At 43.8% G+C, this 12,926-nt stretch overlaps 1 protein-coding gene across 5 annotated transcripts in view; it reads left to right on the plus strand.

Annotated features, from left to right (window-relative positions):
- lrriq1 (leucine-rich repeats and IQ motif containing 1) overlaps positions 1–12,926 on the plus strand; it is a 223,927-nt gene that overhangs the window by 205,965 nt on the left and 5,036 nt on the right. For all 5 annotated transcript variants that reach the window (XM_086009304.1, XM_086009305.1, XM_086009307.1 and 2 more), the window contains 2 exons: positions 2,057–2,117; positions 3,478–3,598. In XM_086009304.1, the coding sequence (XP_085865430.1) occupies positions 2,057–2,117; positions 3,478–3,598 (182 nt within the window). The remainder of the gene's footprint in view (positions 1–2,056; positions 2,118–3,477; positions 3,599–12,926) is intronic.

The following is a 12,926-nucleotide window of genomic DNA, read 5'->3' on the forward strand; positions in this document are numbered from 1 at the left end:
GCGGCCGCCTCGCCAGTGGCAGCCGCAACTAAGACTCCGGCAAACGAGTGTTGCCGGAGTCTGCACCGGCGCTTTAAGGAGGCACGGCGGCCGGCCGCTTTCCCGCCGGCCGCCTGCCCGCAGCTCCCTCCCCGGACTTCTCCCCCCCCCCCCCGGAACAGATGCAAGCCCGGCACTTGTCCGAGGTGCCGGGCTCATTTTTGAAGAGATTTGCGCGGGCCGCGGCCGGGTGCAGGCAGCTCCTCCTTAACGGAAGGAGGAGGCCTGCACTTCCCGAGCCTGCCGCACCGCAGCGGGCGCCGCAGCGCCGGAATAGCGCCGCAATGCGGCGCGTTGCGCCAGTTTTCAGGCGCTAAAACCCTTCAGTAGCGCCGGCAGCCGTTTGGGCGCGGCGCTACTGAATTTTTGGCGCGCGCAAAGGGACTTAGCGCCGGCGCTAACTTCCGGCGCTAAAGCCCTGGCGCAGCGCAAACTCAATTTCTAGGCCTCTGTGTCTACTCTATTAAAACCTTTTATAATTTTAAAGACATCTATTAGGTCACCCCTCAGCCTTCACTTTTCAGGAGAAAATAGACCCAACCTGTTCATTCTTTCCTGATGGGTATAACCTTGCATTTCTGTTATCATCCTTGTAAATCTTTTTTGCACCCTCTCCAGTGCCTTTATATCCTTTTTATAATATGGCGACTAGAATTGCACACAGTACTCCCTGTGGTCTAACCCAGGTATGATACAAGTTTAGCATAATTTCTCTACTTTTCAATTCTATCCCTCTAGAAATAAACCCTAGTGCTTGGTTTGCTTTTTTTATGGCCTTATTAACCTGCATTGCTACTTTTAGTGATTTGTGTATTTGTACTCCAAGATCCATTTGCTCTTCTATCCCATTTAGATTCTTATTTTCCAAGTAATATGTGACCTCCTTATTTTTCTTACCAAAATGTAATACTTCACATTTATCTGTGTTGAAATTCATTTGCCAATTATATGCCCATTCTGCAAGTTTATTAATGGTCTTCTTGTAATATGTTGCTGTCCTCCTCAATATTGACTATCCACCCAAATTTGGTATCATCCACAAATTTAGAAATTGTGTTTTTGATTCCAGTCTAAATCGTTAATATAAATTGTGAAAAACTTTGGTCCCAGTACTGATCCTCGTGGGACTCCACTTTTTACCTTCTGCCACTGTGAATAGCTACCCTTTACCCCTCCTCTCTGCTTTCTGCCTTGAAGCCAGCTAACTATCCATTCTGCTGCTTGCCCCCTGACTCCACATTCTCTGACCTTATTCATTAGTCTATTTTGTGGTACCTTATCGTAGGCCTTTTGGAAATCTAGATAAATTACATCTAATGCATTACCCTTGTCTACACTCTCTGTTACCTCTTCAAAGAATCAAAGGATTAGTTGATAAATGTGAGGAAGTTAGTGACTGCAGTAGAATCTATCATTTCATCATGCTGACTAATCAGTTGATACTTGTGCTTAATAACTCTTTCTATTTCAATTAGAGTAAGTTTTCTTAGTGCAATAAATACAGTTCAGTAACACAAAGTGAGACTTTTCCTACTTTAACTCTTTGTGTTTATATATATTTGCAGTGCATTGAATTAAATAATTTGTGTTTTTACTGGCCAGCTCGTTGCAAGCACTCGGTCTATATGACGTACTGTGGTACATTAGAAAGGACACAAATGATTATAGAAGAATTAAGAAATAATAAAACTTTCAACAAATAATATTGCTACAGAATTATGTTGCTTTGTGAACTTGCTACTGACCTTTCTGAAGGTTATGAGTAACATTCCATGTTTATACTAGAAAGTGGACCAGTTTGGTGTTATAGACAGAATGTGGCGCCACTAATTTGTGCCATGTATGGGTAATCGGGTTCTAGTTAAAGGTTGTATATAAGGTTGTGTTTATTTTGATACTGTATTCTTTCCAAATCATGTGTTAACAATAATTCAAAATTGTGCATTTCAATAATTCAGCATTTACACCAGCATGTTAATCTTATTCTGTTATGTTTGCTTCTCGTTTGGTTTTCCAGTCATCACTTCCTGCCAGAGCTGGACCCAGAAGTACTGAATGGTGGCCGGGTTCAACTCGTGGTAAGAACTTGCCTCAGTTCTAAGCCAGTTTAATGGCATAGGTTCTGACACTAAGGTGATATTATATAATTTCACTGTTAATCCTTAGTGCAGTTTTGCTTCTAAATATTTATTGTCCGAATGCACTTATTACATGAAGTTTATTGTATAGTGATTATTCTTTTTATTCTGTATGGGGGAAAATTCAGTTGGTTTGCGCCTCCCATTAGCGCCTTAAGAGGGTGCTAATGGGGCACAAAGCAACTAGCGCCCGTGCGCGGCGATGTTTGCGCCGCTCACAAAATTAACTGGACATTTTGCGGCAGCACTAAACACTACCGCCACGATCTTCTGCGCCGGCAGATAGTGACGTCAGTCGAGTGACCCGGACCGGATATTGAGTGGCGCCCCCTGTCTTACCATCTGCTGCTAGCAACGACAGGTTGAGGGGAGCGTTTTGCAGTCAGGAAGGGACTAGGGGAGCGCTATTTAAAGGCGACCGCTTCCTGCCTTTTTTTGTCTGCGAAATTTTTGCACCACGCATTCTGAGTGAGAGAGAGAGACTGCAGGAGATATTCAAAGCTGTGTTGAGTAGTTTTGGGTACTGAGCAGCACTTTGCAGGTTCTTTCTGATTTAATGTTCCTTGCATCGATTTAAAAGAGAATATGGGGGCTGCATTGAGCTCTTTCCTTGGGCCTCTCCTTTGTTCTTTCCAACAGATTTGATGTACAGGTCTCTCCAGGCCGAGATTCAAGGCTGCAATGGGCAGGGTGTGGATGGAGAGCAAGATCGACCCAATCCTCTTTAAGAACTGGCCGGCGACATTGTGTCTGTGTTCCATCGCTGACTGACATTACATGAGCTTCGCCAGCGCTCTGAGTTAATGCCTCACTCCTCGGCCTTTGCGCCTTGAGACAGGTGTGAAGCGCCTGATTTAGCGCTCCAATCACCTCCAGGGGCGATAAAAGCCAAGTTTGCAGTTGGAGACGATAATTAGCGCCAGGCGCTAAACTTTGCGCCTGGCCGATAATCGCGCCCCAAACGGGGCGATCCTGAATTTTTCCCCCTATATTTTTACTCTGCTGGTGCCTATGTAGACTTTAATATGTACTTCTCATATGGATCTAATGGGAGGTTTCTAGTTGGGATCTATTCAAGGGTTAATTTTCAGTATGTTGGCACAGAAATTTTAACTGTTTATAGAAGAAAATTCTGAAATAATATGGTATAAGCTGCTGTGAAGCAATAATGAATAATTGCACACTTTACTACCCATGGAGTCACAGTAATTAGATGATACTTGCAAACAGTTTCCACTTCAAAAAATATTTACTGACTTGCATACAGAACAAATAATTTACTTTTGCTTTGTTACCTCAGGCAAGTCCTGTAGCTAGAGAAGGCTCGGATTTAGACATTGTCTCAGTAACCAGTGGCAGTACTATAAATCAACCAAGTGATGGATTCAATTATAGTCACTGGCACTCATCAGGATCTACAAGTAAGTCAGCATTCTACATTCTTCAAAATTGCCATTTATACCCATAATCGTTGAGATGGTACAGATGTTGGAATTTTAACATCTCTTCAAGTTATTGCCTGGAAACTAAATAACTCCTAACACTTTTCCTTCTTACGGTAGTGCAGCATTACATTATACTTGCAGTAAGCATGTGCTGTAATATATTTTTATTTCACTAAATATCAGAACTCCATAGCCTGGATATTGCCTAGAAAGTGAAAGGTGGAAGTGCATTACAAGGTTCTAGCACACTCAAGGTTCAGGTGATATTCTAAACCATGGGGGTAAAGTTCAGACAACTCTGAAATCGAAACCACCAGAGTGAGTTCCAGTCTTAAACAATTCCCAGACATGAGTTTGTAAAAAAAAAAGGTTTATTTTTATTTATCGTTTTAGCAATTTCTCAGTTGGAATTCTGTGTTTAGATTTTCTATTTTCCACTATCACCATTATAGTTATCAAGTACCTTTCTGCAGTTCAAATTCATGTAACAGGAAGAGGGATTTGCTACAACATTTTGGACACTGAGGTAGGGGTATAATCACATTTCATGACAGAAAAGAGAAGCACTTTTACTGAAAAATATGTTCTGTTTTACAGATTTATAACAGTCCTGTACATATTATTTTAAATAAAGTCGTATAAGCCCTCAAATACCTGTTCAGATCTGATGCACTTTTAGAAGAAGAAAACATTACTCATATTAAACTCTTTCATACACGTATTTGATTGGAACTGTGTTGAGTTTGTAATTATGTGCACGTGCCCCAGTGGCTGTCTGGGTGAAGAGGACGCAACCTTATTTAGTAAGTATTGTGTGACACTTTATCAAAGGCTTTTTGAAAATGCACAATATCATCCAGACTACCTACATCCACCAACCTTTTGACTTCCTCAAAAGGTTCAACCAGTTTGATGAGACATGAGCTGACGATACAAAGATGGGAGGGAAAGCAGTGAGTGAGGAGGACATAAAAAACCTGCAAAAGGACATAGACAGGCTAAGTGAGTGGGCAAAAATTTGGCAGATGGAATATAATGTTGGAAAGTGTGAGGTTATGCACTTTGGCAGAAAAAATCAAAGAGCAAGTTATTATCTAAATGGAGAGAAACTGCAAAGTGCTACAGTACAAAGGGATCTGGGGGTCCTGGTGCATGAAACACAGAAGGTTAGTATACAGGTACAGCAGGTGATCAGGAAGGCCAATGGAATCTTGGCTTTTATTGCAAGGGGGATGGACTATAAAAGCAGGGAAGTCTTGCTGCAGTTATACAGGGTACTGGTGAGGCCACACCTGGAATACTGCATACAGTTTTCGTTTCCATATTTAAGAAAAGATATACTTGCTCTCGAGGCAGTTCAGAGAAGGTTCACTCGGTTGATTTCGGAGATGAGGGGGTTGACTTATGAGGAAAGGTTGAGTAGGTTGGGCCTCTACTCATTGGAATTCAGAAGAATGAGAGGCGATCTTATCAAAACATATAAGATTGTGAGGGGGCTTGATCGGGTGGATGCAGTGAGGATGTTTCCACTGATGAATGAGCCTAGAACTAGGGGGCATAATCTTAGAATAAGGGGCTGCCCTTTCAAAACTGAGATGAGGAGAAACTTCTTCACTCAGAGGGTAGTAAATCTATGGAATTTGCTACCTCAGAGAGCTGTGGAAGCTGCAACATTAAATAAATTTAAAACGGAGATAGACAGTTTCCTAGCTGATAAGGGAATAAGGGGTTACAGGGAGAGGGCAGGGAAGTGGACGTGAGTCTAAGTTCGGATCAGCCATGATCCTATTGAATGGCGGAGCAGGCCCGAGGGGCCGTATGGCCTACTCATGCTCCTACTTCTTATGTTCTTATGAGCTTCTTTTCCAGAAGACCTATTGAGATTCTCTAATATCCCTTTCTCTGTCAAGATGATCCTACAGTGTATGATCCCTTCTAGCACTTGCCTACAATCAAAGTTAGGCTAATGGGCCAGCAATTTCCTGACTTTTTGCCCTTTTTAAATATTGGCATTATGTGGGCCTCTGTCCAGTCCATATGAATGATCGCAGACCACATTTCTCTATGCACCCTCGAGTGCATACCATCAGGGCCAGCAGCCCAATCTGTTTTGTGGTTCTTTATTCTCACTAGAACTATATCTACATGCACTTGTGACAGTTTCAATTTTAGTATCAACCCTATGATGCATTATTGGTAACTCAGGGTCATCTTGTAGTGAAGATTGATGCAAGAAAGCCATTCAAAACCACTGCCATATCCTGGAACACCACCCAATTCAGCCCTGAAGAATCCGTCAATGGCCCTCTAACATAGCTGAAAAAGACTTTGCTGTTACTGCTACAGCTATCCGCTATCATCTTCTCAGCTGTGCTCTGATAACAGCTTCCGTTGCCTTTACCTATCCCTGTTCTCCTGAGAGCTGTTTTCTTTTCATCTGTAAAAATACTTCTGCTTAATTCTAATTTGTCATTGAACATGACCCATTAGCAAATTTGGCTTTCTTTTACTGTATGCCCTTTAACTCTATGGATATACATGGCTTCATTTTGCATAAGGATGGTTTTGAATGCATCTAATTATCTTCAGTGTTGCTGTTATCCCTGCCTAGTAGGACTGCCCAATCAATCTGGTTCAAGTCATCTGCCCGTTTTGCAAAATGACACGTTCTTCAGATTTGGTATTGGCATAACATTTTCAGCAGCTTTGGTTTGGCTGACCAAGTTAAATCTAATAATATTATGGTCACTGTAGCCCAGGTGTTCCCCCACATCCTCCTCCCCACGTGGAGGTCTGAAACGCATTGCGGGCACTACTAAAAACTAGGGCCAGTACCCAGTTACTCTTAGTTCCTTACTAGCATGTTGTGTAGCAAAACAATTGTTTCTTATATGTACAAATCTTTCAGCTGTCCTACACTGAATACTATGGCCTAGAAATTCAGTGGCCTGCGCCACCAGTTTGCGCCCAAAGAGGGCACTCAGTGGCTTTAGCGCCACTGGCCACACCTACCGCGATATTTAGCGGGGCGCTAATGGCGGCGTTAGCCTGTAGCGCTGCGCCGCCACCGATGACGTCATCGGTGTGCGCAGCGCCCCGCTCCCGCCCCGAAGACCATATATGGTCGCGCCCGCCTCTTTAATGCCGGTCGCAAATCGCGACCAGTTCACAGGGCCTACCTGTGGCGGTAGTGGCGCTAGTTGAGGTGGAGGTGCGGCCGGCCGCTTTTTCGGCGGCCGCCTGCCAGCACCTCCGTCCCCGGCCTCCTAAACCACCCCCCCGCGGCATTGCCGGCTGTTTCCCGAGAGCCCGGCACTTCTCCTTGGTGCCGGGCTCATTTGCCGGCACTCGTGAGCGGGGATCGCGCTGTTGCAGGCACCTCCCCCTTAACAGTGGGAGGAAGGCCTGCAGTACCGCAGCCTGCCGTGCCGCAGCGGGTGGCGCTGCGGCCCTTAGCGCGCCGATATTCAGTTTCAGCGCCCCAAGCGGGGCGCGGGAAGCCTCAATTAGCGGCCCGCTTCCATTTGGGGCGCAGAAACTGAATATCCGGATGGCACAAGTGGCTCCGCTCGCAGCGGTAATTCCGGCGCCCAGGCGAGCTTGGCGCCCCAAACGGCGCCCAACTGAATTTTTAGCCCTATATGTATTACCATTGAACCATTGAATACCTGGGAAATTAAAATCCCCCCATTACACAGACTTGTAATTCAGTTGCCCTTGTAATATTACCACAGAATGCCTCATCATAATGGGCCCTTTGACCCAACAATGTTCTATTTGACTGCCTGTTTATTGAAAGACTATTAAATCAGGATCGCCCATCCCAACTGGTAGGTACCTTGATAAGGCCCCGCAAGGTATCCACTAATGCAGCTCATAAGACAAAATGGAGATTGTTCTTCTAAAATGGTGTTCTATTAAGTCAGTTAGTTCTATCTTGCATGATGTCCTGCATATTCTGGAGTTCCTCCAGCATTTGTTGAGCATTGGTTTAACACCTGGTTCTGTTCATGTTTATGCTGCACCTATTTCAGCTGTTCATGACTAGAATAACCATTTTGATTTGGCATTCTGACTGGGCACACGGCCATCCAGAACTTTTCCTTAATGTCCTTAAGTGAAAATGCTCCAGTTTTATTGAGTGCTGTTACCAGTGTTGAGGAGTATGATGGATAACTACTATAGTACTTGCCACCCATCAATGGAAAAGAAAATCGGGCGGGGTGTAAAACAGGTGGCCAATTCGTTATCACCCATTTTTTAGCCCAGCGATAAAAGTTAAAATTACCCCCATCATCGGTGAAGAGGCAAGTTCTATCTAGCTTGCAATGTAGTGAAAAAGAATTTCACAAAAGTCACAAAAATGTTCTCTCATTCTTCGATAATATTACTTTTCTGATAGTTCTCCTTGATAAATAATCTTTTTTACACATTTCAGCGGTATGCAGTTTACTATTATGCATTTATAACTACAGATTAGCAGCTTGATACCCGGGCATTTCACCAATGTGCATTTTAACACCCTTACCCCTTTTAAGGTAACATCTGCATCACACAATTTCATGATTGAGGCAGTAGGTAGCTCACTTAGTCCCAGTAAGACGCAATCAAAATAGGCACAGTTGTCTTGAGTGCTGGCCTTTCTCTCTCACTTGTTCCTTCTGTGCCCCACCTGTAATGTGGAAGCTCACTATGTGGAGAATCATTGTCTAGCCCTACCATCAGTCTTCATGTTCATCGTATTCTGTGGCAATTCAGTCACTCTTGACTTGACTTAAGCCATATTTCAAATCAAATTCACTTCAAGATATTTTACTTTTTGTAGAGGAGGTAGGTGCTGGGATCTACATACTATGTACGCATACATTTGATTTATACCCTTCACGCTCGATTCTAGTTGACTGATAATAAACTATGCATCATTATCTACGTTCACTGAAACCTGAAGCATTCCATTACTTTTACTACACTGCATCGTTCACCCGTTAAACCAGCTTACCCCAGAAAAAATGAAATCGTCCTTTCAAAGAAAATGTACTTCCTTATTCATTTTGCATTGCAAATAGTTTGTGTAATTCAATTATGGAACCTCATTTGCTACCTTTGGACACTGATGCTGGTATGCAGTACACAGATTATGCAAGATTAGAAAACAAGTTACCGAAATGCAATAACTGTGTCAGAAGTTTAGTGCCAAATTTTAAGAGAGCTATAAAAAAAATGTTTATACATAGGCAATTTTTTTTAAACATTTTTTTATGCAGAAAGTTTTAGGACTATATAGTAGTACTAACTAGAAAAGAACTGATAATCCAAAACAGACCAAGCTGTAATATTTTCTTCGATTCCACCAGCAACTGCTGGCTTGTGTCTCACCCCTAACTGTCAGATCACATTCTACTAGACACGGTTTCCATTGGATGCTGTTTGCATTGATCATCTTTTTATCCCTATTTCTGCTTCCCGCTGTGTAACTGTGCTATCACTTACTTCTTTCCAAAGGCCAATCCGTTCTGAATGACCAAAGTGAAGATTTAGCTTAAACAAATTGGCTGAGAAATCCGATAGCAAAATACTGCAGATGCTGGAAATCCGAAATAACAACAGAAAATGCTGGAAAAACTCAGCAGGCCAGGCAACATCCGTGGAGAGAAATTAGAATCGACGTTTCGGGTCTAACCCTTTTTCAAAATGGGAAAGGAAATGAAATAGATCGAAAGGCAGGGCTGGGGAGGGAACAAAAGAAGTGAAGAGACATTAAGAGGTATTCAAAACGAGACGAGATGGTGATAGGACTAGTGGAGACAAAAGACGGCTCAGATTAGGTGTGAAATGTATTGGCAGAATGAGAGACAGCTGCCATGTAAAATCCGATGGTCTTGCACCAGTTTTACAGGTGTAAAATGGGCACCTAAATATCCAATATGGCAGAGGGGGGGTGGCGTAGGTGCACACATTCCGTGCTGGAAGTGCGTCACTACCTGTGTTGGTAAAGGCTCCATTATAAGCATTCAGGGCCCACGCCTGAAACAGGCGCTAGTCCCTTTGCATATGCATATAGGGATCGAACGCCTGTATTAGGACTCCTTCCTGAAATTGAGCTGCCCTGAACGCAGCTGGCGGAGGGTCAGCTGCTTTCGGGAACAACAACAACAACTTGGATTTATATAGCGCCTTTAATGTGGTCTACATGCGATCTTCAAAGGACCACTGGAGGCCTCCACCAAATAGGTAAAAAGGTAAATTTTGTAAAGTAACTCTCTCGGTGTCTACTCTATCAAAATCTTTCATAATTTTAAAGACCTCTATTAGTCTTCACATTTCAAGAGAAAAGAGACCCAGCCTGTTCATCCTTTCCTTAGAGCAGAGAAGGTTAAGAGGACATCTGATAGAGGTGTTCAAAATCATGAATGTTTTTTATAGAGTAAATAAGGAGAAACTGTTTCCAGTGGCCAAAAGGCTCAGTAACCAGAGGACACAGATTTAAGGTGATTGACAAAAGAACTAGAGGTGACATGAGGAAACATTTTTTTACACAGAGAGTTGTTGTGATCTGGAATGCACAGCCTGAAAGAACAGTGCAAGAAGATTCAATAGTAACATGCAAAAGAGAATTGATAAATACTTGAAGAGAAAGAAATACAGGGCTATGGGGAAAGAGTAGCAGAGTGGTATTAATTGGATAGCTCTACCAAAGAGCCGGCACAGGCATGATGGTCTGAGTGGCCTCCTTCTGTACTGTATCATTCTATGTAATAGTTTTTAAGCAAGTACAGAGGGAGGGGAGGAAAGAACAAAAAGGAAGGTCTGTAATAGGGTGGAAGGCAGGAGTGATAAAGGCCGTGATTTTATGAACCTCGGCAGGTTCATGGTGGGTCCCGACCCCGCTGCTGGCTCCATCCCGGCCTCCGAAATGAATTTCCCAAGATTGGGCTTGTTAAGCCCGCCCAGCACATTTCCTGGCCAATTAGAGGAAGTGGGTCTGGTGACATCATTTGATGATGCGTTATCAGCCACTTTCTTTTGACATTTGTGCTGTCAGTGTTCTACAGCTTTGAGGTGCTGCAAACACTGAGAAGCACTGCACAGAGGTGCACGGCTGCATCCAGGCTCTCCCATAACTCCCTCCATATGCTTATGCTTATGGAGGGAGTCACAGCATGCAGGGAGGTCCTCTTCACTTCCCATGGCGGAAGAGACCTCCCCAGGAGATCAACACAGCCTGGTTGCGCATTGCACTAGAGGACACAAGCAGGGATGTGGTCAGGAGGACCTGGGTGCAGTGCCGCAAATGTTTCAATGATCTCAGTAGATCACGAAACGTTAGTACAAAGCCACACTCAACCTCATCCTGCTGTGCCTCTCATCACACCCCCTTCATTCTGCCTTCCCTACCCTACTCCTGCACACTCTAACTCACACCAACATACCTTGCACCTCCATCCATCTCTCTCTATCTACATTATCACTTACCCATCTCACTAGCCACCCCTTACACTCAACCTTATCCTAGTACAATCATACCAAGTAACAACACACAAGGGTAGGCACTTGGCTGTTTTATGCAATGTTCATATAAAGTTTCTGTTAAGGTGGTGTCAAACATAAAAATCTTTATTTTCAACACGTTGCGTTCTTAGACAGATTTGTGTGCACCTTTGGAAGTGGCTTAGTGAGTTACAGTGAATGGTGAGACATAACAGTATCAATGGTGATGAGTGTGAAAGGAATGGCTTGGGCATTGTAGGGATGCTTTATGGTGTTGGTGTGAGGTTGTGCCAACCTGACGCATCATGTGGCAGCCAGAGTGTACAGTTAAAGTTAACTAAACCTGGCCATGATGAGAATAGATGGCAGGTGAAGTACAGATGACAGAAGCATTCTGTCAATGGTGAAAGAGGTTCTTCCAATGAGGTGAGACTGGATGGAGACTTTGATGGAAAGACTTGCAGCCTGCAGAATCTGTGCTGGAAATGGACTGAGCAACAGCTTCTGCCTGGGGAAAGTGATCATCTGTCAGGTGGGAGCTTTTACTGTGCATTTGATGCTGTCAAGTAATCAGCTGGAGCAATAGCCACTGAACTCCCACCTCAGGTTGACAGACGTGCTTCCTGGGCAGCGAGGTTGCCGTGGCCATGCAGGGAAGTTTAAAAAGTAAGTTTAAAAAGCCTATTAAGGGTCTGACAACTAGCTGTTAATCATCTCAATTGGGTCGCCCGTCACTGCCAGTCGGGTCAGCTCCGCGATGACGGGCGTGCCTGGGGGAAAGGCGCCTGGGGGCGGGATGACAACGGGTTCCTGACTCACTGTCAAAAATAACAACTTTCCCACCTGACCCACCACCAATTGCGCCCACTACCACCCTGGAAGATTCCGGCCGATGTTGTAAAGTGCTTAATCGAAAGATGAAAAATCTATCAATCTCGATTTGATATTTTCAATCATCCTAGCCTCAACAGCTTTTTGGGGGAAAGAGTTCCAGATTTCCAGTACCCTTTGTGTGAAGAAGTGCTTCCTGACATCACCCCTGAACGGCTGAGCTCTAATTTTAAGGTTACGCCCCCTTGTTCTGGATTCCCGAACCAGAGGAAATAGTTTCTCTCTCTCTACCCTATCAACTCCTTTAATCTTAAACACCTCAATTGTATCACCATACAATCTTCAATACTCAAGCGAATACTCCCCTAGTCTGTGCAACCTGTCCTCATAATTTAACCCTTTTAGCCCTGGTATCATTCTGGTGACGCTGTGCTGCATCCCTCCAAGACCAATATATCCTTGCTGAGGTGCAGGGCTCAGAACTGAGCCCAGTGTCCAGATGGGGTCTGACCAGAGTTTTTACTACTGAGCATAACTTCCACGTCTTTGTATTCCAGCCCCCTCAAGATGAAGGCTAACAATTCATTAGCCTTTTTAATTATATTTTGTACCTGTCCACAAGATTTTAGTGATTTCTGTACACAGACCCCTAAATCTCTCTGTGGACCCCTAAATCTCTCTGTGGACCCCTAAATCTCTCTGTGGACCCCTAAATCTCTCTGTGGACCCCTAAATCTCTCTAGTTTTGTCTGAGTTCAGTGAAGTGCTTTGGGGCATTTTTCTACTTTAAGGTCGCTGTAGAAATGAAATTTATTGTTGAGGTATTGATGATCGACTAGAGAAAAAAGACTTTGGTTGTCTCTTTCATCGGTCATGCACTCTTGTACTTGCAGAAAGATTTGGAAGAAAAATAGAGGAAGACCAGACAAGGGGGAATGAGAATCTGATAGTATTGAGATCTCTTTTATAGTGATATAAGTATAAG

Source organism: Somniosus microcephalus, chromosome 16 (genome assembly GCF_052327205.1).
Source record: "Somniosus microcephalus isolate GS21.2 chromosome 16, FLI_Smic_1.0, whole genome shotgun sequence".
NCBI lineage: Eukaryota > Metazoa > Chordata > Chondrichthyes > Squaliformes > Somniosidae > Somniosus > Somniosus microcephalus.